The sequence below is a fragment of the Stegostoma tigrinum genome, chromosome 12 (genome assembly GCF_030684315.1).
Source record: "Stegostoma tigrinum isolate sSteTig4 chromosome 12, sSteTig4.hap1, whole genome shotgun sequence".
Lineage (NCBI taxonomy): Eukaryota > Metazoa > Chordata > Chondrichthyes > Orectolobiformes > Stegostomatidae > Stegostoma > Stegostoma tigrinum.
The window spans coordinates 70,399,269-70,424,551 of NC_081365.1; the positions used below are offsets into that span (position 1 = coordinate 70,399,269).

General features: G+C 49.4%; 1 protein-coding gene across 8 annotated transcripts in view; it reads right to left on the reverse strand.

The window, feature by feature from the left end:
- Window positions 1–25,283, reverse strand: part of shroom2a (shroom family member 2a) — a 191,374-nt gene that overhangs the window by 8,948 nt on the left and 157,143 nt on the right. For 7 of the 8 annotated variants that reach the window (XM_048540705.2, XM_059650419.1, XM_048540706.2 and 4 more), the window contains 2 exons: window positions 24,597–24,697; window positions 3,960–4,631 (listed from right to left, as the gene is read on the reverse strand). In XM_048540705.2, the coding sequence (XP_048396662.1) occupies window positions 3,960–4,631; window positions 24,597–24,697 (773 nt within the window). Of the gene's footprint in view, window positions 1–3,959; window positions 4,632–14,497; window positions 14,608–24,596; window positions 24,698–25,283 lie in introns of those variants that run through there. The other variant, XM_048540711.2, reaches the window with a different exon arrangement.

A 25,283-nucleotide genomic window follows, 5' to 3' on the forward strand; every position in this document is an offset into this window, starting at 1 on the left:
CACAGCAGGCGAGGTCCTGCTGCACACACTCCCCTCCCCCAGTTTACAGCCATTCAGGTGAACAGCCTCACATTTATCCAAATTACACTGCATCTGCCAATGAGTTTCCCGCTCACCCAACCTGTCCAGATGATGCTGAAGGGTCTCTGCATCCTCATCACAGTCACCCTCCCACCCACCTTGGTAATCATCTGCAAACTTTAACATTTTACATCTTGTTCCAGACAGCATGCTGCACTGGGGATACAGTGTCGGGCTGTGGAAAATTCAACCAGCAGTGGGATCTTGCTGTGCTGAGGGGAGGGCATTGTCAGATGGTGGACGGCAGTGAGCGGTGGGATTTGTTGTGCTGCTGTGGGGAGGGGGGGGTGTGGTGTCAGATTCCGAAAGGCAGCGCGTGGTGGGATCTTGCTGTGCTTTTGGTGCCAATTTTTTAAAAAAATTTAATCGATTTTTCATTTCTCTCACAGTCTTTACACACCCATCAACCCCTTCTGAGGAGATCTCAGCCGGGAGCTGAAACTCAGGACGATGCGGAGACAGAGAGAATTAAATCATTCTGCTGTGAGGAATCCTCAGACAACAGCGCAGCTGTGGGTCACACCGTCCAAGTTGTGATCCTAAGCGAATGTTAAATATCCTGTGGCGAAGATAAGATGAACCTGGAGTTGCCCCGCAGTCCCTGTGCCCATCCCTTGACCAAATTTTACCTCTCTGAGTAAGGGAAAGGTAGTGATGTCACTGTTCTAGTCAGCTCGACCCCAGATTGCTTTTGCTGTGGGGATGTGGTTTCACATCCCATCGTGCCAGATGGTGATATTTGAATTAAGGGAAAAACATCAGGAATTTAAAACTAGGCTAATGGTGATCGAGTAACCACTGAGGGCTGTCGTTAAAAAAAAATCTGGTTCACTGACATCCTTCACGGGAAGGAAATCTGCCAACTTTAGTTGGTCTGGGCTACATGTGACTCCAGACCCACAACAACGTGGTTGACTCTTAACCCTCTGGGCAATTAGGGATGGGCGATAAATGCTGGCCTAGCCAGTGATGCCCTCACCCCATGTAAGAGTATTAAAAATCTCATCACTCACATCCAGGTGTTTGTGCGCAAATTGGGTTTGTACTGCGGTGGTGGCACCTTAAAACTACGTCATTGGCGGGGCTTTGGGGTATCCTGAGGATGTGAAGGGTGCTATGCAAATGCACATCTGTTCATCCTCAGCACAACAGCCGCTCTGGTGGGTTTGGTATTCCGATATGAAAGTCACCCTCACTGGCCAAGCTCTGATTGCCTGCCACCAACATCTCATTGATGACTCAGGGTTGGTTTTATGTTTGTCAATATTCCCTTGAGAGGTACCTCTTGTGGGGTTTTACCGCACAAACGCACATTGTTACAGTATAAGGCTCTCCTTCGGTGACAGGACCACATCAGAGGGACGGGGATACAGAGTCAGGAAACTTCCTTGCCGCGTGAACAGACCTTTCCCCAACCCATCTGCTTCTTTTTTCAATGGCTTTAAAATGGTGCCCTCTGATTACTGGCCACTCGGATGCATAAAACTGTTTCTCCTTGTCGACTCTAACTGTTTCATATCTTTCAGCACTTTTATCAATTATCAAATCTCCCACAACTGACTCTGCTCTAAGGGGAACACACTCTGCCTCTCTACACTGAACTGATGTAACTGGTACCAGTCAAGTAAATTGCCTCTATAGCTCTTAAAGCCCCAACACCCTTCTGAAACACAGTGGCCAAAGATCAGCACAATACTTGCAGCAGATGCCTAATCAGACATTTTTAAAAGTTTCCTCACTTTCCATTTCGGGGAAAAAAGGTGGCTGAGTAGCACTACCATTGAACTGGGAATCCAAAGACAGAGAGGGAGAAATGCTCTGGGAAAACAGCTTCAAGGACCATTGCAGCCGCTAGAATTTCAACGTTATTAATTAAGTTTCAGAATTAATGGCTAAAACTGCCATAAACAAACGTTTCTAGTTTATTAATGTCCCCAGAAGCTCCTGTCATTGGCTGGCCTACTCCACTCCAGATCCACAGCAATGTGGTTGACTCCAAACACCCTTCTGATGTGGCTTAACAAACCATTCAATTCAAGGGCAGTCGGGGATGGGCAATAAAACGAAAGAAGCTGTGATACTCCAGGTGCAGAGCACGGATAAAGAGTGTCGACTATTTGACAACGCATTGCAGTTCATTCTGGTCTGCACCCCAACATGCACAGACATGAGCTTGCCAGCAGAAGTCGCTGTTTAACAGCCATGAGGGGAACTGATAGCTCGCACTCCCCAACCCCAGGGCACTCAGGGCACCGGACGCTTCCCTGAGACCAGCTGACTAACCAGGGAATCAAATTTGAGCTGCATGCCTCAGGTAATTGTTAACTTCAGCAATACAGAAGGAGAGAGCTCACATAAAAATCCCCGTTTGATAGGAAGAAACTTCCCTGTTCGTTTGCGGAGAACAGAATTAAATGTGGGCATTCCTACTGGTTTGATCATTTTCACTCATTTTTCTTCATGTAACAATGTTCTTGGTCTGACCAGTCCCTTTCTGACCTGACTGCCCACATTGCCTCTCGTTCTTTTCCCAATACTCATCAGCTGTCTCCTTTGCTTACTGAGGCTTCCTCCAAGTATTCTGTTTACGCCCCTCAGGATTTTGAAAAGCTCTGTTAAACTGTTCCTTAACCAGCTCTTGCTTCGGGAGCAATCCCGGCTTCTGAAATCTCTCCACGAAACCAGCCGGAGGGCCCCAGCTAACTCACCCTCCATTGTTAGAGCCACCTTCGGAAAGCTTGGCTCACTCCTTTCGGTTAAATCTCCCTTGGCCTTCAGCGCTTGCTAATCCTCCCTAAAGCTTGAGGCTCGAGTCCTGATGAAGGGTATAAACCCGAAACGTCAGCCTTCCTGCTCCTCTGACGCTGCTTGACCTGCTGTGTTCCTCCAGCTCCACATACTGTGGTATCTCTTGACTCCAGTAGCAGCAGGTCTTGCTATCCCCTGAGGCTTGGACATTGTCCCCACATGTTGGGGGGGGGGGGGGGGGTGGTGCTGACCCACTGTGACTGCAGGCCTACCTTTCACCCACTGTAGCCAGACTCACTCACTCTCCCTCCCCACCACAATCTCTCCCACCTTCTCTGCGTCATTGCTGAGGTGGTCAATGAACTTTCTAACTGCCCCATTTGATTCCTTTCCCACTTTCAGAGCCAACAACTAGATGGGTCTTCCTCCACACACTGTCCCACCAGCTTGACATCAACCTTCAGCGCAGGTCAGAGTCCTACTCATTTTCTCACTCACTCTGAGCGTCCTCCCATCATCCCAGTCTGTCTTCCCTAGCATTCGGCCTTCTTTAAAGGAGGGAAAGTTTAGATTGCTTCATTGTTTATTCTGTTATATTTTTATGACACTGTACTGTAGCAGCGTTTCACACTGAGAGTCTTCACCTTGAGTATCAATGACAGATGGAACGAACTCGTATAAAACATGTTCAGCCTGTTTAACTGGGACCCCCCATCCACCATCTCAAACATTCACACCCTCCACCGCTCAGCACTCCGCAGCAACATCATCTACAAGATGCGCAGCACAGCTCCTCAGGCAGCACCTTCCAAACCTATGAAGGATAAGGGCAACAGATATATGGGAGCACCACCACCTGCAAGATCCCCTCTCAGACACTCACCGTTCCAACTTGGAAATACACCGCCCCCTCCCTTCGCTGTTACTGGGTCAGAATCCTGGAGCTCCCCCACTCATGGCATTCGTGGGTCTACTGACCCCATGGAGAACTGCAGCAGGTTTAAGATGACACTGCCCTGTGCAGGACAATTTAGGGATGGCCAATATGTGCTGAAACTCCTGCAGCGTGAGGGTGGAGGGGGTAAAGGAAGGATGGGTTCTTTTGAAACCATGAGTTCCTGAGTAATTACCTGGGCAGCCTGTCACCTTCCACGGTGGGGGGCGGTTTGTCGGTGAGTCTCTGAGGGGCAAACTGTGGAGAAGGAGGACGAGCAGAATCCAATGGGAAGGAGGGTAAGGCCCAGCTCTCTCCAGTGCCCTCTCTCAGCTCCGCTTTCTCAGCCTGGGCATGGGCAGACCCAGAAGATCCACTGGGTGGAGGCTGCCAGGGCTCAGTGCCAATGGGACAGCTTGGCAGCCAATCGGTGATAGCAGCTGGTGCTTCGCTTGTGCCCACCTGGGGCAGGTCAGGCAGCAGCTGGGTGGCCTCCAGTGCAGCAGCCTCCCCGAGGTGTGGCAATTCCTGCTGCCAGGCATACTTGCCCGTTTGGGGCATCCCTTTCTTCCTGCTGGGCGATGCCCGTGTGTCCCCAGACCAGAACGGGTTCCCACCCGCGGCGCAGGACTGACTCAACCCCAGGCTCGGTGGACCATCAGACGCGGGTGTCCATTCGAGTTGGTCCCCATCCACTCCCTGGTCCTGGTGTCTGCTCAGCATGGCGTTGACTGGGCCTTCGTGCCAATCCCGGGCCTGATTCTCATTGGTGGGCGCATTTCGCTCAGACCAGCTGTGCTCAGAACCTCGCTCTGACAAAATCCTCAATCCTTCAGGGGCATTCTCTACACCCACTGGCTCCAGCGATCTGCCAATGATCAACAAAAAAAAACACAACATAAGATTTAAGTGAGATTGAATCATTACAACACAGGAGGCCATCTGAACCCGTCTGACCTTTCAAAGGGCTCTTGAAATCATCCCACTGGCTCTAGAGGGATTTCAGATATAGATCATCCAAGACCTGGTGGAACAGGATTGATGTGCTGAATGGCTGATATTCTCTTCCTGTGCTCCACTACGGCACTAGCCTCTGTCACTTGGTCTGGGCCTACATGTGATTCCAGGCCCACAGCAATATGGCTGACTCTTAACTGCCAAATGGGCAATTAGGATTGGACAATAAATGCTGGCCTGGCCAGTGATTCCCACATCTCATGAATGAATAAAGGCCCATTGTACGACTAGATCCCAACAAAGACCCACGAATCAATACACCATTGCACTGATAGGATACCACGAAATACCTTCACCTAAATCAGAAAAATTGCCCGCTCAAAAATGTTTCAATCATAAAATTCCTAGCCTTCAGAGTTAACTTTATTCCCCTTGCAGTTTGTTCCCTTTCATATGAAACAGAAACAATATTCTGGTGAATGGGCAGAATTATACAGCACACCAGGAGACCATTCTGTCCATCACTGCCCCTGCTAGCTGTCTCAGCTCCAAACCTTTCAACATAGTTATCAACCTCCCTTAGGGATCTGCTCCTGTAACTGTTCCAGAGTAGTCAACATTGCACATTATTTTGGCATTGGATCTCCTGTTGTTTGGCTCACCATTTCAAGTTGATGTACTCAATTCGTCGCCAGCCAATGGAAATCGATGCTTCCCAACTGACCCACATCTCACCATGACTTTAAGCATCTCCCAATCATTGTCAATCAAAGGTACCTCCCATCCCATGGGATCACTCTGTTCCTTCACCGCTACCTCTACGCAAAAGGCTTGGTCCCTTCGCTCAACTGAATTGAATAAAACTTGCCCCAGCATTCTCATTGTCACTTTAGGGGGTGGGATAGATCAGCCACTCAATTAACAGGCCATGTACCTTAGAACAAATAATATAAAAATCCCTTCAAAATCTTACACATTTCAAAGAGCTGGTCCCTTCTAAACCCCATTTCGCCTGCTTCTTAAGACAATCTGTTTATTTCCAGGTTGATTAAAGTGTGGGAGAAAGTTTGTGTGTGTGACAGAGAGTGTACACACACACACAGTGTGCACAGGAGAATGTGCGCATGCAAGAGTGTGAACTTGAGAGAGTGCAAAAGACGGAGAGAGACAGTGAGCGAGGGTGCGCGCACGCGGGCCGGAGGGAGGGAGCGCGCTCAAGGGAGGGAGCACGAGCGAGCAACAGTGCTTGTGAGCGTGCAAGTGCGCGTGAGCGTACGTGCATGTGTGAGTCCCTGTGTGTGTGCATAGTGAGTACACAAGAGTGCACTTGTTGAATGTGCACGTGCAATGGGTGTGAGAGAGGCTGAGGGAGGATATGTGAGTGTGCATGGGTAACAGTGAACGTGCAGAGCATGCAATTCAGAATGTGTGCGCGCACGGGAGCACGCGATGAGCGTGCGCTGTGTTGACTACAGACAACAACTAATTGTTGACTTAAAGATGTGTCACTGCTCTTTGCGTTACGCTGTGAATTTTTCTTACATAGCTGCCTGGGATAATAAACAGAGCCTTGGTTTCATGTTTCATCTGAAAGCTAGAACCTCCGCCAATGCAGCACTGTGGGAGTGGAATATGTGCCCCTACTGTATTCCAGGAGCAAGCAGTGGGAATGTCAAACCCAGATTTCCTGCATTTCAGTAATGTCTTTACGGTTGACCTCTGCTGACAACTCAGCGTGCGGGGATCTGGTTAGTGACGAGTGTGGTTGTACGAGATAATAATCCAGAATTCCCTAACCTCCGTTTTCAGTCCAGCTAAACATAAACAGCAGCTGTAATGCTGTTCATAGACAGGTGAATGACATGCTTTTTCAGAAGCAGTGCTTTGGGATATTTTATTACAGTGTCGGCTTTCCTGTCTCTCTCTAACGCTGAAAATATTAACAGTCAGACAGATTTAATGTGAGTCACGGTCGCTTTCATCGTTATGCTGCCTATGCTCGGTCTGTTAAAGGTTTTTTTAATTAAAACGATGGCTGTTAAAATAATCAGGGGACCAAGTCAAATGTTCAGCAAACAGCACAAAGATTAGCAGCATTCTGTCAGTGTCACAAAGCACATGCAAAACAGCGAGAGCGGAGCTGAACTCAGCATTCCGACTGCCACAGGCTGCATTCGAGCTCATGCAACATGCAGAATACATCTTACAGTTCAGAGGAAGCAGAGAGACAGAACAGCACTTCGAAGAATCAGTTGTGCCCAGAGGCAAAGACCTGCAAAGTGTGAAATAGCCAAACAATGAGAATCATTTACAGAGCAATCAGCTCTCCAAACCTTGCAGCAACTCCCAGTCCAGCAACAGAAAAAAAACACAAAAAGCAACCAAGAATGTGTATTTATATAGTGACTTCCACATCCTTAGGAGACACTGAAATTAAGTACTTTTGTAAATGGTGAAATAACCTGTTTTAATTATATTGCCTCATGAATAAAACTGAACAAAGCACTGTAAAGAACTCGACTGTCCTTCAAAAAATATATACCCTGCCTTTTTTAAAAATATCCTGCCTGAGAGATCAGTTGGGGATTCTGCCCAACACTGCTCTCTAAACACAGCTCCTCTGGCATTGTTGTGTACTTTCAGCCTTCTGTGTTTTTATTTCAAACTTATATTTCCCACTTTTTCCAAAATAAACAAGTTGCAGACACACACAGGTCATTTGCATCCCAAACATGATCTCCGTGGAGCTTCCAAATATTTTCCAGTTTCTCCCAAAAACAAACACAACTGCGTTGGGATACCAGAAGTGTTTTGCATTTATGCAGCATCTTCCACGGCAATGTGAGCATCCCAACCTGACAAAAGGAATGTGCGCAAAGCAAGATCCCAAAGGCAGCAGAAAGAAAGTGCACAGGTAATCAGTTTTCATTATGTTGGTTGAGAGATCAGTATTGATCAGGAAACCAAGACTGCTCCCTGCCCCTCTTCAGGCAGAGCCTTGGGATCATCTGCACCCACCCGAGAGGTTCAAACAGTGTCAGCTGAGAGACGGCACCTCTTGACAGTACAGCACCACCCCAGCACTGCACTGGAACATCAGCACAGATGACATGCCCGACTCTCTCTGGTGTGGATCCAGAATCCACAAGCCCTGACGCAGAGGTGGGCGTGCTACCAACCATGTCATGGCAAACACTTGCCAAGTACAGAGCGTGCCCACAGCACAAATTCGGAACAGTCTTTAAATTGGCAATTCACACGACCAGACTTTCCTCGCTGCGGGAGGGCCTCCAGCGAACTCTGTCTCTCAGGTCTGTGAGGCCGGGCTTGATGGTAAAGATTCAGTGATCAGCGGTAGGGTTTAAAGCTTGCCAAATGTTGGATAACCAGCAGCGGAGTGGTGGAAGGAAAAGAGACACAGGGGAGTATTGATGTCTCTCCAGGGAGGATCGAAACCAACACTGGAAATCCCTGTGTCACTCCGTCCCTTCCAGCTTGAAGGTTTCAAACAATCAGCTGCATTTACTGTGATGGCAGCTCTCCCAAACCTTTTAGCAACTCACTAACCAGTCACAGTTAAGTGTGATACCAAAGCCAGCCTATTAAGACTGGTGAAAGAGAGAACGCGTGTGCTCACCACCACTTTCGCAACCTCAATATGTCCCGATGTCTCTAACAGCCACTGAAGCACTTTCGGAGGACGTGGCGCCAGAGAAAACAAATCCCTGGAGAAACATGCTTTCACGAGAGTTCTGTTACTCACCCGCCAGCAGCTCTGACCCAACCAAAGTAAACATTTCCTTTCACGCAGTGACCATGTCAGATGGTGCTTACACATTTACAGCGTGTAGACGTGTATGACGCGAGGGATTGGAGCAGCAGAAAAGGGAGGCGAGGGTCCCAGTTCCGAGCGTCCCTGTGAAACACACACTCAGTCCTAGTGAATAGGCATCCCTCCCACGCCCACTTTTCACTGTATGCTCTCCTCCGGTGCCCCCTAGCCACCTCGAGGTGACAAATCCAGATCCCTGGCTTGGTGGGGGTAGCGTTGATGGTGGGGGTAGCGGGGGCGTGGTCCTGCTTCTGCTCTTACAGACATGTGGCCATCTCAAAGAGGACAAGACGATTTGTCTGCGCCAACACTCCATGAGCTGTCAGTTCACAGGCGTGTGTCAGTGACAGAGAGACCCCCCCCCCCTTTAATTCCTCACTTAATCAGGTTTGCATGTTCTGAGGGTCAGCGGACCCGAAACGTTAACTGTTTTTTTTCCCTTCACAGATGCTGCCAGACCTGCTGAGCTTTTCCAGCAACTTCTGTTTTTGTTGCATTTACTAAAGGTGCTTTATAGCTAATCAGCTCCTTTATGAAGTCTAGTCACTGTTGCCATGAAGTAAGGGGAGCAGACAATTTCATGCCACAGCAAGCTCCCATGAACAGCAATGAAATAATAACCAGTAAATCTGTGTTTGTGATGATCCAGGGATGTGTGCTGATCAGGAGGCCAAGAGAAATTCCCTAGAATATTCGTATCTTCACCAGAAGAGGGAAGACTAGGCTTCATTTGACATCTCAAGTGAAAAAGACAGCACCTCCAACTGTGCAGTGCTGCATCAGAACTCGACTGGAGCGACAGCCCAGAGAGGTCTCTGCAGTAGGAAGGACCCCTCAACACTTGGACTCTGAAGCAAGACTGAGACGCAGCCGAGACCTCCGAGGCCAGGACTCCCCTGCGATAAGGCAGGTGATCATTTTCAGCATGTCACCCACATACCTGGGGCAAGGTCCATAATAAACACAGCACCTCCACCCTGACCCTGACATGACAGTACCCAATCTGGCTCTTCAACAGTAATATAGAACACTGCATTGCTCTGATGTTCCAATCTCCCCTCCGGCCTCTGAAACAGTCATACCCCTGGAGGTGCAGTCTGAGCAGTAGATGGTAAATTTGATGGCTAATTGTTTGTACTTCTGTTAACATTCTAATCTTAAGATTAGGAGCTCAGTGAGTGGATATCACTGCCTGGAAGTCTGTAATACTTTGCACCTTTCCCTTACTCTATCCACAGTGTGCATTCTGGGCGTCTACACTCTCACTGAGAAACAACCCTCTCCTGCATGTGCATCCCCATTAGACAATTCCCCTCGTTGATACATCACAGGAAAACTTGCTACCCCTTCCGTCTAGCAGAGATAATGGGAACTGCAGATGCTGGAGAATTCCAAGATAATAAAATCTGAGGCTGGATGAACACAGCAGGCCAAGCAGCATCTCAGGAGCACAAAAGCTGACGTTTCGGGCCTAGACCCTTCATCAGAGAGGGGGATGGGGAGAGGGAACTGGAATAAATAGGGAGAGAGGGGGAGGCAGACCGAAGATGGAGAGTAAAGAAGATAGGTGGAGAGAGTATAGGTGGGGAGGTAGGGAGGGGATAGGTCAGTCCAGGGAAGACGGACAGGTCAAGGAGGTGGGATGAGGTTAGTAGGTAGATGGGGGTGCGGCTTGGGGTGGGAGGAAGGGATGGGTGAGAGGAAGAACAGGTTAGGGAGGCAGAGACAGGTTGGACTGGTTTTGGGATGCAGTGGGTGGGGGGGGGGGGAAGAGCTGGGCTTGTGTCGTGCAGTGGGGGGAGGGGGTGAACTGGGCTGGTTTAGGGATGCAGTTGGGGAAGGGGAGATTTTGAAACTGGTGAAGTCCACATTGATACCATTACGCCTGGGAACCCTGCAGCCTAATGGTATCAATGTGGACTTCACCAGTTTCAAAATCTCCCCTTCCCCCACCGCATCCCAAAACCAGCCCAGTTCGTCCCCTCCCCCCACTGCACCACACAACCAGCCCAGCTCTTCCCCCCCCACCCACTGCATCCCAAAACCAGTCCAACCTGTCTCTGCCTCCCTAACCTGTTCTTCCTCTCACCCATCCCTTCCTCCCACCCCAAGCCGCACCCCCATCTACCTACTAACCTCATCCCACCTCCTTGACCTGTCCGTCTTCCCTGGACTGACCTATCCCCTCCCTACCTCCCCACCTATACTCTCTCCACCTATCTTCTTTACTCTCCATCTTCGGTCCGCCTCCCCCTCTCTCCCTATTTATTCCAGTTCCCTCTCCCCATCCCCCTCTCTGATGAAGGGTCTAGGCCCGAAACGTCAGCTTTTGTGCTCCTGAGATGCTGCTTGGCCTGCTGTGTTCATCCAGCCTCAGATTTACCCCTTCCTTCTAGCGTTTGCTTCCCAGCAGAAACAGAAGGATTTCCTTCTCAAATGCAGGCATGGGCAGCTAGTTATTAGAGTGGGATGCAGCGACAGCATCATTCATGAGGAGCTCACATTGTACTCACACAGTCGAGCTCATTCAAAACTACTTTGCCCACCTCCTCATCATCTCTGAAGAAGGGTCCAGACCCGAAACATCAGCTTGCTGTGTTCATCCAGCTCCACACTACGTTATCGAAGACTCCAGCATCTGCAGTTTCTACTATCTCCTCATTATACTGTTTATCTCAGTGCTTACTGACCAAGAGTGACTACTGGTCCAACTACACTCTCACACTTCTGTTAAAAGCCTTGCCACCTCCCGACATCCCTCAATCACCATGATTTTATCCTGTGCAATAAACCTACAAAGGTCACTGCACTTTTCCACCTCTGACCTTTTGTGCCTCAGCATTTCCCTTCGCTGACCTACTGGGGACTGTGCATTCAGCTGCCGAGCCCTCAACTCTGGGATACGCTCCCTAAACCTCCCCGTCTCTCTCCTCCCTAACTAAACCTTTCACTGCCTTCATGTGGCTTGAAGCCTGACCACCTCTTATGCTGTGGAGCGGCTTGTGTTGATTTATCACGGTGCTGCATAAATGCAACGTGTTGTTGTTGCCCTGTTTTATAACGTGAATAGCAAACCCCTCAAAATGCGCTAATCGTCTTCGTTTACAACAGTACAAACTGCCACGCACAGCCCTCCCTCAGCCTTCAAACAAACAGCCAGGAGCTGAACTTGAAAAAGTGTCGCATCTTTATGACCCAGGTTACGTTGACTATCAGAGATAGTGCGGACTGCCAATGCTGGAGATTCTGAGATAACACAGTGTGGAGCTGGATGAACACAGCAGGCCGAGCAGCATCAGAGGAGCAGGGAAGCTGACGTTTCGGGCTTAGACCCTGCTCGGCCTGTTGTGTTCATCCAGCTCTACACCTTGCTATCTCTGCTTACTACTGACCATTTGGGGAGCTACACCCACATCTGTTTTTGGTCCTTAACGATTCCAGCCCCACGAGCCAAGTGGCTGCCTGGAGGGTCCTCTGTACCCTCTGCAATAGTTTTCTTGCTTTCCCTCTCACCCTCGTGCCTTTCACTCAGAACGTTTTCTCCTCAGTTCTCTGGGACTGTTGAGAGTTATCAGCTCCCGTAATCCAGGTCCCTCCCTGTTAAAGCTCCCACCATCGGTCCCTGTGCACTCTCCAAACTCAGCTCAGCAGGCCTCACCCAGCTCTGCCCACTTGGTCTCTCTGCCAGCTAGCTCCTAGCTTGAAGGAATAAGCTCAATCTCTGATGGTGGTACCGCTGCCTGTGCCACCATTTACCGCCCATCCCGGGAGACGCTGAAGATGACAGCATTATTTGGGAAGAGCTTGGTAGCAGCTTCAATACGATAATCGTTGTTGGGGTCTGGGGGTTTAAGAGTTAAGGGCCAATAATGTTGACCAGGAGTCACGTACCAGTCACCGCCAATACAAACATAGCAGGAACTGCAGATGCTGGAGAATCTGAGATAACAACACAGAGCTGGATGAACACAGCAGGCCAAGCAGGAAAGCTGACGTTTCGGGCCTAGACCCTGCTTGGCCTGCTGTGTTCATCCAGCTCTGCACCTTGTTACTGCCAATACAGATGCCTGCTTTCCATTCCTAATAGGAGAACCTACCAGTTGGAAATGAAAAAGCAGATTACTGGAGAAACTCAGCAGGTCTGGCAGCTTCTGTGGAGAGAGAAAGCAGAGTTAATATTTTGAGCACTCCCTCAGAACCCTTCTGAGATGATAGGGCCTCCTCCAGCCTTTGGGTGCAGGCTGCAGTTTGGGTGGGGGGGGGGGAACTCCATGTGAGGGATTTATGAGAGACAGAGCGGAGATCGCAGCGCAGCAAGCTCAACAGAGCATGGCAGTGGAGCAGAGGCTATAGACACTGTCCAATTATCAGCAGGGTGGCCTCTTCTCCACAGCAGATGCTGTAAACACCGCACAGGACAGCATTTCATACACTAACGTGACACAGATTGACAGATGCTGTGGTAATGGTCCTCACATATAACAGCCCCTTTTACCACGTTATAGAACAATAGGAGGTCAATCAGCTCAGTTAGTTTGGTGACTGCTCTGTGATTCAGAGAGATGCTAATAGCTCTGGTTCAATTCCCACAATGGCTGAGATAACCAAGAAAGACCTGCCTTCTCAACTTCTCCCCTTCACCAGAAATGAGGAGACCCTCAGGTTAAAGCAGCACCAGTGGCTTCTCTCAATCGAGATAGCAGGCTATGGCAACTTTTACAGGAACTGTACTACACAGGGCAACTTAAAGGGATTGCCCTCCCTGTTCCTACACTTTAAAAGCCCTTAGCCGAAAAAAAAGACACAAGATTTATATGACTACAAATGCACAGCGAGAACTTCATTTGCATAGCGCCTTCTGAAGAATAATATGACCAAAAATTAACACTGAACTAGCAGCAATACCCGGTCAGGTGGCTAAAGAGGGTCAGTTTCGATAAGCATCTTAAGAAAGGGGAAAATGAGGTGGAGAGAGAGCAGTGTACCTTTTTTTGTAGGAATTTGTTCAATCACATGGGCCCTTCACAAAACTTATCCTATGGCCAGACCACATGGTATCTTGAAGGGGTTGACCCACGGAAAGACAGCACAGGAACGTCTGATGGAGAAGTTGAAGGGTTTGGGGGAAGGAATTCCAGGGATTCTGACTCTAGTGGAGCTAAAGACACAACCATCAGTTTTGAAGCAGGGAGGATTACATTCAAGGCAAAGCAGTGTTACTCCAAACAGAGATGGTCCTCCTTTAAAAGGATCATATGAGGGACACGTGTGGATGAAAAGCCCACAATGAATATTTTTTATTTTTTTTTAAAGTAGTTAGCACAGCAACCTGCCTCACATCCACTTACAGTACACAGTTAAAGGGGACTTAGAGCCCCAGCTTTGGGAGTAGGTCTTATGGGGATACAGGGGCAGAAATAAAAAAAATAGAAATTCCCTCAGAAGTTGGCAATCTACAGGTTACTTCTCTTATTAGCTGACTGTCTCATGATCAACCACAACGCTGGCATCATTACAGAAAATTCAAATTCATCTGGCATGTCATTACCACTCAATCCCCTGCAATTTGCATTTCGAAGGTTTTCTATCCTCTCTCACACATTCTAGTTTTAACTGGAACTCTGTCTTAAAAGGAAGGTCTCCCCCCCCCTCTCAACTCTAACTCCAAACATCAGCATTACTGCCGCCAGCTGCCCCCACCCCACCAACCCTTTTCCTGTGGACCGTGAAGAAGTGAATGTGAAAGTTAAGAGTGTGACAGAACGCAGTGTGCCAACTCCAGGGGAAGGGCACAACCCACTGAGTAAACACACTGCAGCATCACTTAAATAACTCCGAGAACTCCCTCAGCACAAATAGCTGAGAGTTTAAAATAGCAGCAAGTGCTTGCAGACTTCAAACACTGCCTCAAACAAATTCTCTCACTTCACCTCCAGAGAACTTACCTCTTGGGAGAATCCTGCCCTGTCAGCTGCAAAATGACTCTTTCCCTCTGTATTGTAAGAGGACCCCTCTAGCTTTCAGAGCAAGCAAGCTGCCTTTGCAGTAATGAGTTATCTGCAAGTGACAATCCCTCAGATGTTCCACCCACACACACCCCCGGCCCCGCCACCTCTCTCTCTCTACATTACCTCCAGCCCATCTTCCCTCCCTTTCCTGCCCCGCCCATGATTGGCTCAGCGAGCCCATTACATCACTGGCAGTGACCTCACCCAATTGAAGGGCTGAACCAAGCCCAAGGCTTCAGTCTGCCTTTGCCATCACAACTTCCCACAAACTCCTCTAAAACCCAGCTCGCACGTTAAAAACCAAAAAACGTCTCAAGCTGACACATCAATCCGCAGTTTATGCTTGCACAATTATTTTGCTTCCAGCCCTCCCCAGCCAACCATCACACTTGATGACACCATCCAAAATCATACTGACTATCAGCAGCTATTACTTAAACGCACCGGATGAGAGATGTTTGAAATGATGAGGGGTTTTGATGCTGAAAAAGGGTTTCCGCTCATTCTCAGGACGGTGGATAACCGGAGGGTTCACAGTTAAGGCAATGGTTACGGGGGGGGGGGGGGGGGGCACACATGCACAAAAGATGCAGCAAGTTACCACGAGCTGGATATACTGTCTGAGAGGAGGAGACACCATCGTAACTGAGAAAAGGGAATTGGATAAGTAATTGTAAAGATGAAACTTGCAGGGTTGTGGGTTAAGATCATGTGAGTGAAGTTAACTGGATGACTCTTTGAAATGGTCAGGATGGTGGCTGAACTGCCTCCTGGACTCTTAGGACTTGAGTGCTTAGCTTGGCTTTCACTGCCATGGATACTTCCAGCCTAAATCTTACCAGATGATATTATGAAGGTTTCTACATTGTATGGATCCTGATAGTATTTGAAAGAAACAGAGTAATAAAGTGAGAAATTTATAGTTAACTTGCATAAAACATAGGCTCAGCCTCAAACAGAGCACAGCCCCAACTCTAGGCACCGTACTTTCAGGAGGATGTAAAGACATTAGAGGGAATACAGAAAAATATCCACAAGAATGTTTCAGGGGACAAGGAGCTTCAGGTCCACAGATGGGTGGGTTGGAGAGGTTGAGGCTATTTTCCCTGGATAAGAGATAATTCTGAGCAGAACTGGCGAGGGGCCGAGGCAGTGTGAACAGGGAGAAACTATTCCCATTGGCACAAAGCTCGAGGCCCAGAGACAATAGACCTGAGATGCATGTCACTTGCGGGGAGAAGCTTTATTCCACAGCCAGTTGCTATTGCCTGGAATGCACAGAGACTGTAGAGGAGACGGTGTCAAATCAAAGCCTACTAAGTGGAAAATAATCTTCAGAGAGAAAACTCGCAGGGCTACAAGGAGAAAGCAGGGCCTGTGGGACTGAGAGAGCAGGTCTATTCGAGCACAGCACGGTCACAATGGGTTGAATACCTTCACTTTGGGTTGGTTCTACAATGCAAAGCAGGCTGAAGAGGCAGTAAAATAAGACAATCATTTCACTGGTGTCTGTACTTCTTTATTGAGGTGGCTTCATTACTTCCCAGTTTATCTTGGATTCTGTTAACTGGCACACAAGGAAAGGGAGCTCAGACCTCTTTGACACTCTGCAGAGCGTGGCCTTTTCTGATTTCTTTTCCCCCATCTCATAAGGCTACATAAACAGCAAGAGTGTCCACTGCCCCTTGACATTCAATGGTGTTACCATCACTGAATCCCCCACTATCAACATCCTGGCAGTTATCATTGATCAGAAACTCAGCTGGACTCACTATATAAACACAGTGGCAGCAAAAGCAGGTCAGAGGTTAGGAATACTGCAGCAAGTAACTTACCTCCTGACTCCTCAAACACTGTCCACCATCTACAATGCACAAGTCAGGAGTGTGATGGAATACTCACCATTTGCCTGGATGAGTGCAGCCCCAACAACACTCAAGAAGATTGACACCATCCAGGACAAAGCAACCCACTTGATTGGCACTACATCCACGAGTAACCATTCCCTCCACCACTGATGCTCAGTAGCAGCAGTGTATCCTATCTACAAGATGCACTGCAGAAATTCACCAAATATCCTCAGACAGCACCTTCCAAACACAAGACCACTTCCATCGAGAAGGACAAGGGCCATTGATATATGGGAACACCACCACCTTCAAGTTCCACTCCAAGTCACTCGCCAACCTGATCTGGAAATATATCGCTGTTCCTTCACAGTTGCTGGGTCAAAATCCTAGCATTCCCTCCCCAGGGGAATTGTGGGTCTGCCTACAGCACATGGGCCGCAGTGGTTCAAGGCGGCAAGCTCACCACCATCTTCTCAAGAGTAACTAGGAATGGGTAACAAATGCTAGGGCCAGCCAGCAATGCTCATATCCTATGGATGCATAAAAATCAGCCAGCAACTGGGGAGAGAGAAAGGTCTCCTGCTGTTACCAACCTGAAACGTTAAACTTGCTTCTCTCCCAACAGATGCCTTCTGGTCTATTGTGCATTTTCTGCTTTGTTTTGGATGTCTAGCATCTGCAATGTTTTGCATTTGTGAAAAAAAAAAGCACAGAATGATACTGGGACTACCAAATGAAATACATTGTCACTGCAGTCGGCGCAGGGCTTGGTTCAACCATCCCATGGGTTCTGGAAATCCAGGGTTGACATTCAGTCGTGTTCCCTTTTAGCTCAACATCCACAAGGGTGTGGCTTCTTGAAGTGCGTAGCTCTTTTAAATTCTGTCCCACGCACAGACGGTAACAGAAAGGGGTGACCTTCAGGGCAGGCTGACCGAGTGCTGCGCAGCTCTTTACAGGGTGCATTGCATTGAACCAATCAAATGGTCTCCCGTTCCTGTCTCGTCAAAATGATAAATAGGAGGAGGAGACCCTTCGAACCTGGAGGAAGTCATGCTTGATCTTCTTTCTCAACATGACTCCCATGCACTAAAAATATCAAGAGGTATGGGGATAGCGTGTAGAAATCCACTGATTGTAATGTCAGAAACCTGGCACAGGTCTGCCTTGGGTGCCCCATGGTTGTTCTGGGTTCCATGGGTAAAGGTACAAGGGCCCGGCACTTCTACTGTGCCAATTTCTGACCCGAGGTGTGCTTTATCCAGAGGCATCATACGCACTCCCTACCCCTGGCATGTAACCAAACCCACTGGAAGTGTCCAACAGCTCGGAGCCAGAGACTCTTTGGAGTGCTGCTCCGTGTCTTCGGAGAAAAGGGAGAGAACCAACCACTTTTAATTTCAGCGTGCACCTTGAGGGGGCCCTGGTCCGTTTGCGGTCACGTTTTCCTCTGACTGGGAATTGGAGGCTGAGCATGTAATGGGTTTACATGCTGGGAAACGATGGCACCAGTGTGGGGGAGGAGCGGGGGGGCGCAGAAAGTACAGCTGGCTTGCTGGTGCATCCCCTGTAGCACCGACTGGCATTGTCCTCCTGTAGCCTCATACACTCAGGGCTGGGAAGCCTGTAACGGATAGCTGGGGGAGCAGTTCATGTGCGAAGCTGGTGAACAGGACACTGTAGAAGACAACTCAGCACCAGCCTCTGGACAACCACACACTGTTCCAGGACTGTGAATCATCACTTCCTTCTATCGTGATGAAGGAGCAAGTACATTGCCAGCACTCATACATAAATCATGGTCCGTGCTGTTCTGCACGGTCTCTTTTCCCCTCCCGTTCTGCAGGCATGAATTCCTCAGTACAAGGCCTTGCAAGGACCTACGGCCTCCCCCCTGAACATCAGGCCATAGTGGAAACCATAACAGATTCACTGTTTCCTCTTTGAGAGCTTCAAACAAGTATCACGTACAGATCTCTTCACATCAAATACAGATTCTGCTGAAAGATTTCACAATTGCGAGTCTGACATTCTTGAGAATATGGTGGCCATCATGCACAGGCAGCAAGCTATGGGTTAAAGGTCATGGTGTGTTTTTAGCAAGGATGGGAAGCTGCGCCACACCAGCAAGAAACGCAGGGACGTGCAGGGCAAATGCTGGCCTCTTGATCATCTCAGGATTCTACTACAACAAGACTCAATTTCCATTGTCTAACTACTACTCTATGGGCTGGCTTAGCCTGCACAGATAGCAGGCTTTTGCTATTACGGCTGCAACTCAGCAGAGCTGTTTAGACTGTTAGAAGGGAACAATTATACCACACCAGTGAGAAAAAAGGCTGCTGCAGGTTCTTTCCCTCCCTTGGAATTGGCTGTTAGCAGGCCTCACTGTTGTACACTAACTCAAGAAGGCTTCAGTGTTCACACTGGCAAAGCTGGTGCAATAAACATTAAACACCGGCACAGGACAAATGCCTCCGTTATTTTGGGTGAGGACATTGTGTCACCCCATTAACCTCCGGATTCAACACATCATTCTCCACCATTTCCGCCACCTGCAATCTGACTCCACTACCAAGGATATATTTCCCTCCCCACCCTTATCTGCTTTCCGGAGGGACCGCTCTCTCCGTGACTCCCTTGACGCTCCACACTCCCCATTAACCCCACCGCCCCCGGAACCTTTCCATGTGACCGCAGGAAGTACTACACCTGCCCCCTCACCCCCATCCCAGGTCCCAAGAAAACCTTCCATATTAAACAGATGTTCACCTCCACATCTGCAAACGTATACTGTATCCGCTGCTCCTGCTGTCGCCTCCTCTACATTGGGGAGACCAAGCGGAGGCTTGGAGACCGCTTTGTGGAACGCCTACGCTCAGTTCGTGACAAATGAAAATACCTCCCAGTCACAAACCACTTCAACTACCACTGCACCCATCCCTCCCGCCCCCAAAACCCTCCCCACTCACTGAACGACATGTCCATCCTGGGCGTCCTCCAGTGTTACAACAATGCCACCTGGAAACTGGAGGAACAGCACCTTTTATTCTGCCTTGGAACCCTACAACCCAATGGACTCAATGTGGACTTTACCAGCTTCAAATTCTCCTCACTCCCGGCCTCATCCCAAGACCAGCCCAGCTCGTCCCCACCTCACTGACTTAACTGTCTTCCCTCCCACCTATCCGCCCCTCCCACCTCACTGACTTGCCTGTCTTCCCTCCCACCTATCCGCCCCTCCCACCTCACTGACTTGCCTGTCTTCCCTCCCACCTATCCGCCCCTCCCATCTCACTGACCAATCCCCACCCACCACTTCCTACCTACTAGTCTCATCCTCGTCTGTCTTCCCTCCCAACTGCCCACCTCTCTCCTCATTGCCCAACTCCCATCCCAACTCCCTACCTACACTCACCTGTACTGGCTTCACCCCCACCTCCTTGACCTGCCCGTCCTCTCTCCACCTACCTACTCCACTATCCACCTCTATCACCGCCTCCCCTCTCTCTATTTATTTCAGAGCCCCCTCCCCCATTTCTGAAGAAGTGTCCAGACCTGAAACATCAGCCTTCCTGCTCCTCTGATGCTGCTTGGCCTGCTGTGTTCATCCAGCTCGACATCTTGTTATCTCAGATTCTCCAGCATCTGCAGTTCCCACTACCTCTGAATCAGTCTTGCTCTTTGTCTCTTCCACATATCTCTCCTTTCCCTCGGCCCACCCACTCTGGATTCACCATTCCATGCCAACAGCAGCTCCAAGTTCTGGGATTCAGTCCTCAAACTCCTTCGTCTCACATTTCCCATTTTGAGAGCTTCTTCAAACTCCTCTCTGCGGCCGAGAATGCAGCCGCATTCCAACATGTGTGTCTCTGACTCAGCGTTGAATTTTGTTGAGTTGGATACATTTCTGTGCTACAATCCAAGTGTTTCGTTGGTTGCTGTCCAACTGCAAAGTAGCTGTTCCAATCAAACAAAGCAAATCTAAATAGTATTTTAGCCTAGTGGCTACCTTCAGCCACCGTACCGTTTTACTTCGTCCCAGCAAAGGTACTGAAGGCTAGTCTCAGTCTTTTTCGTGGTACCACATGAGACAAAGCTCTTCATGTATCGAAGAACCAACAGGTTTGCATTGCTGTAGCACTTTCCACTTCCTCAACCCTGAAATTTCTTTTCAAGGACAGTCACACACTGTAATGTCACAGCCACATGAGAACGGCCAGATAACCTGTTTACCTGACGGTGGTTGAGAAATAAATATCAGTCAGGAGAACTTCCCTACAATTCTTTAAATTAGTGGCCTGGGATCTTTTCCATCTACCTAACAGGACCACAGCTGTCCATCTCAAACAGTGGCAGCTCAGGCAGTGTTCGTCTAGATTTGGTATCCAGCATGGGGTCTGAATCCACAACTGAGTGACCCAAAGGCAGGAGGGCTGTGTGCTGGTGTTCGTTGATGGGGTCTTATTTTTGGGTTAACTATCCCAGAACTGTTAGAGCATGGCAGGAGGCCATGTGGCCCACTGGTATATACTGGCCCTCCAAAAGTGAGCAGCTGAATTGGTGCCTTTGCCTTCTCTCCATAACCCTGCACGTTCTTCCTTTCCAAATCATTATCTATTTCTTTCTTGAATGCCTAGTTTGAACTTGCCTCCAACACATTCTCCAGGCCAGGCTCTAGCCACTTGCTGCGTGACCAAGATTTTCCTCACATTAGTTTTAACAAAAAAGGCAAAAGTAATAACTATAACTCCTCTCCATGATCAGGAACCATTTATCCCTGCTTACCCCTGTGCAGAGCTCTCGTGATTTGGATATTTCAATCAGAATTCCTCCCAGGCTTCAAGAGAATAGTCCTAATTTCTCCAATCTCCTTTACCCCTGGAACGATTCTTGCAAATTGCTTCTGCTCCCTCTTCAACGTGTTCACATGCTTCCAACAAGGAGGCACCTAATGCTCCAGCTGAGGTCAAACATTTCGCTTATATCAGCTCAGCATCAAGTCTATTCTTTTGTTCCCTTGTGTGATTATCAATGAAGCTTAGGACTGTGCAAGCTCTCCCTCAACTGGTCCTGCTACCTTTACTGACTTTTCCACATATAGCGATGTGGACAATCTGGAGGTTAACCGTGCCTTAGTCAGTCTAGTGAGACTAACGGGGTGGCACGGTGGCTCAGTGGTTAGCACTGTAGCCTCACAGCGCCAGGGACCCAGGTTCGATTCCGGCCTCGGGTGACTGTCTGTGCGGAGTTTGCACATTCTCCCCGTGTCTGCGTGGGTTTCCTCCAGATGCTCCGGTTTCCTCCCACAGTCCAAACATGTGCAGGCTAGGTGGATTGGCCATGCTAAATTGCCCTGTAGTGTTCAGGGATGTGTGGGTTATAGAGAGATGGGTCTGGGTGGGATGCTCCAAGGGGCAGTGTGGACTTGTTGGGCCTGTTTCCACACTGTAGGGAATCTAATCTAACTGTTTCCTCATCCTTTCAGGCCTGTCGATCATTGATGTCGAGGGTAGAAGGGTTCGTGCAGCAAAACTAAAAAGTAAACAACAAACCAGCCACCCATTTTCCACCCTGCCCAACTTCCCTGACCCCCAACAACTGCTCCACAAAGGCGCAAGGACAAGCAGCCAAGATCACAGGGTAAACAGAGCGTGGAGCAGGCGGGACACAGCAGGCCAGGCAGCATCAGAGGAGCGGGAGAGTTGACGTTTTTGAAGTAGGGTCCCAACCCGAAACATCAACTCTCCTGCTATTCCGATGCTGCCTGGCCTGCTGTGTTTCTCCAGCCCCACACCGTGTTGGCCCTGACTCCAGCTTCGGCAGCTCTGGCTGTCTCTGAGTGACTCAAAGGCAAGGCCTCCCTGGGCAGAGCTGGCCCTCAGCTGTCATGGGATCCACAATCTCCCTGTCAGACATGCAAGTTGCACTGAATCCTTCAATTGGCAGCATTTTGCCAATTTTCAAACACGCTCTCTCAATGCTGGAGAAGCATTTCCACGCCAATGCGAAATTTTGCGTTGCTGCGGAGGCAGGGCACAGCACGCTTCCCAAGCTCCCAGGTGGTTCACATAAGGTAGAGGGCTTGAGCACATTTATTGCTTCCACGACCGCATCTCTCACGAACCTAGCTTCCGGCCCAGTGCCATTGTGCCACCTTACAAGCTCGGCCGATTCACTTAAATCAGCTGTTAATGCAACGATTGGCAGAATTCTTACATGAAGGATGGAAACGGGCAGCGCCTGGATATCACTGTGTGCTGAAGCGGAGGGGGGCTGGGAGGACAAGGAAGGGAAACTGAGGGATCTGTACTCACAGGAAGTGTGACTCAGAGAGTGCACATGGGCAGCTGAGAAACCACACACTTACACGGCCCCACACATCACAATGATATCACTTCCCGCCCACCCAGATCTGCAAAATCTCCAATCAGGAGGCAAGAAAAGATTTAAACAACCCAGAATTCACTGGGCCATTCTCTCAGTGACCGAAGCAAAGTCGAGACGATGACGTTATACAGTGTTTTGCCCTTGTACAAGGAAAGCATCCATCGTTAGCAAGAGAGGGGTACACCGCTCACTTAGAGGAATTCAGTGAAGCGGAGCTCAGTACAAAGGTGGAGGGCTGATCCAGCGGTTCACAATTCTGAGGGTAAAGAACCAGCTCCTGTTACCCAAACCTCATGCCCGCCTCCTCTGGTCCGCTGAGTCGACGGAGCTGGTGTTTGCAAGGGCAACATCGTCCCTTCCCCATCTTACAAAACCTCACCAACTGTGTCTGTGGTTGTTTAGAATAAGGCAGTGTCTTTGTGACTGTCCCAGTGCTTTTCGACGGGAGGTGTCCACACTGGAGACAGCAGTTTAACGGAGGCCGAATGAAGAACTTGCGCGAGGCCAACACGGCAGCGACAGTTCACGGGGAATGTGGCTTCACAGTTGCTTCGGTTTTTGGCTTCTCGGATTGACCAGGAGCCAACGGAAGTGCTGACCTCGGTTTCTTGCTCCAGCTACTTTCGCCGAGTGGACGTGCATTTCAACATTTCACCATCCCACGTACAACCCCTGGCAGGTCTCGTGGGGAAGTATCACTCACCAATCACGTCAAGGTCTGCCCATAACTGACGACGACCAACCCCATCCCCCACTGCCATCACCAAGGCCAACATACCCCGAGGCACTGGGGCACTTTGTGGATCATTGACCCAGCCAGCGCCTTCACCTGAACAAAACATCTCAAATGGTCCTTGCACCTGTCCCTGCAGGTCATCACTTGATCGCCAAGTGGATCAAAATCGGTTGTGACAAAGTCTCGCGCCTGAATGCACAGTTGGCAATCCTAAAGAAAACATGGTTTTCTGTTGGAGCTGTAGAAACAGCAGTGAGCGATGGGCAGAAGGGGAACTCTCCTGGTGCACCCAATGCTGGATCACTGCAGTGGAGGCCGGAGGCAGGAGCTCTCAACTAGATCACCCTCTCGGCGCACGGAAAGTCCCTGTGACGTTTTAAACTGCTTCGGCAATCGAAGCACTGATGGGGGCAGTGAGAATCAACGTAAGGACAGCACAGGCCATTCAGCCCGTTTATCCCGAACCTGTTCCCCTCACTGTTTGGTGACGCTGTGGCTGCTTGGAGATTCACCTCTCTTTATCCAGCTCCACAGCGTGCGACACTGTTTGCTAACAAAAACACAAACCCCATCAACCTCAACAGCTTCCAGATGAGCATCCCCCAGCAATCGCAGACCACGGCCTTCCGGGGGAGAGAGAGTTTCAGAGCTGTACTGCCCTTCATGTGGGGAAATCTTCCTTGATGTCCCTCCGAAAGAGTCTGCCAGTGTCTTTCACCAGTGAGGCTCGACCTGAGATGAAAGGCTGGCAAATGCAGATGAGCTGCAGAGTTAACAAGATCTCATTTAGTGCTTCCACTGAGACACCTTGATCAACAGCACTTATCAAAAGTACTCTCTTGGTGGAGACAAAGTTTCAGTGCAGAATGTTGAGGCTCCAGAGCTGTAGCTGCTAAATATCCCGGGATCACATCCAGAAACCAACCCTCCTGTACAGTTTAAAATAAAAACCCAACCTCACTAAGAGTAGGCCACAAAACATTACAACTCCTGAAACCACAGATTGTTGCCATATGCCTGACCACGAGAGACACCAGCCCGTGTGCCCCGCAGTACGCACCTTGCAGGTGGGCTCGGCCCTCCTCCTTCAGCTCCGGGAGCGGGATGCTCCATCTCCCTCCGGAAACCCTCGGGCCGCCTTCTCGAGTCGACAGGAATGTCCTGCAGCGTGGGTACAACAGGAAAGATTCTGTTCACAAACCTATCATTTGGCATCTGGAAGTTGTATTTCATTGCAATGCGAAGCAGCTCATTCTGAAACCAAGCCCTGGTCAAAGTGTCAGGATCTCGGCCATTTAGCTGGTGTTTGGATTGGCGATCGGGGAGGGGTGGGGGAACTGGACTGGAGCAGATTGTTAACCATGCAGCCTCGGTTTCCTGTATCATTCACAAGGCTCCCCTGATCTGCGCTCCTTTATCCTGTATTTATCCCATTTTAATCCACTTTAGCTTGCCTGCACTCAGGAATGCGTCCCAACCAGATAATTGTAGGGTTTGGGAGGCTCAAGCCTCTCACATCAACTTGCCTGCAGCCCTTAGCAGAGAGGAGCTAGGCCCGGAATATGCTACTAGGTTTACTGCTGTGTTGAAATCGGTCTTTGAAAGCACAGCAAAGCACACTGACAGCTCAATATGGTGCCACACCCAATTCCCTCAGCCATTGGCTTTGTTTTAAGCTCCCATCCCCAGATTGGTTTCCTCGGTGTAATTTTTTTTTGGGGGGGGGGGGGTTGGGTTGGGTTGGCTG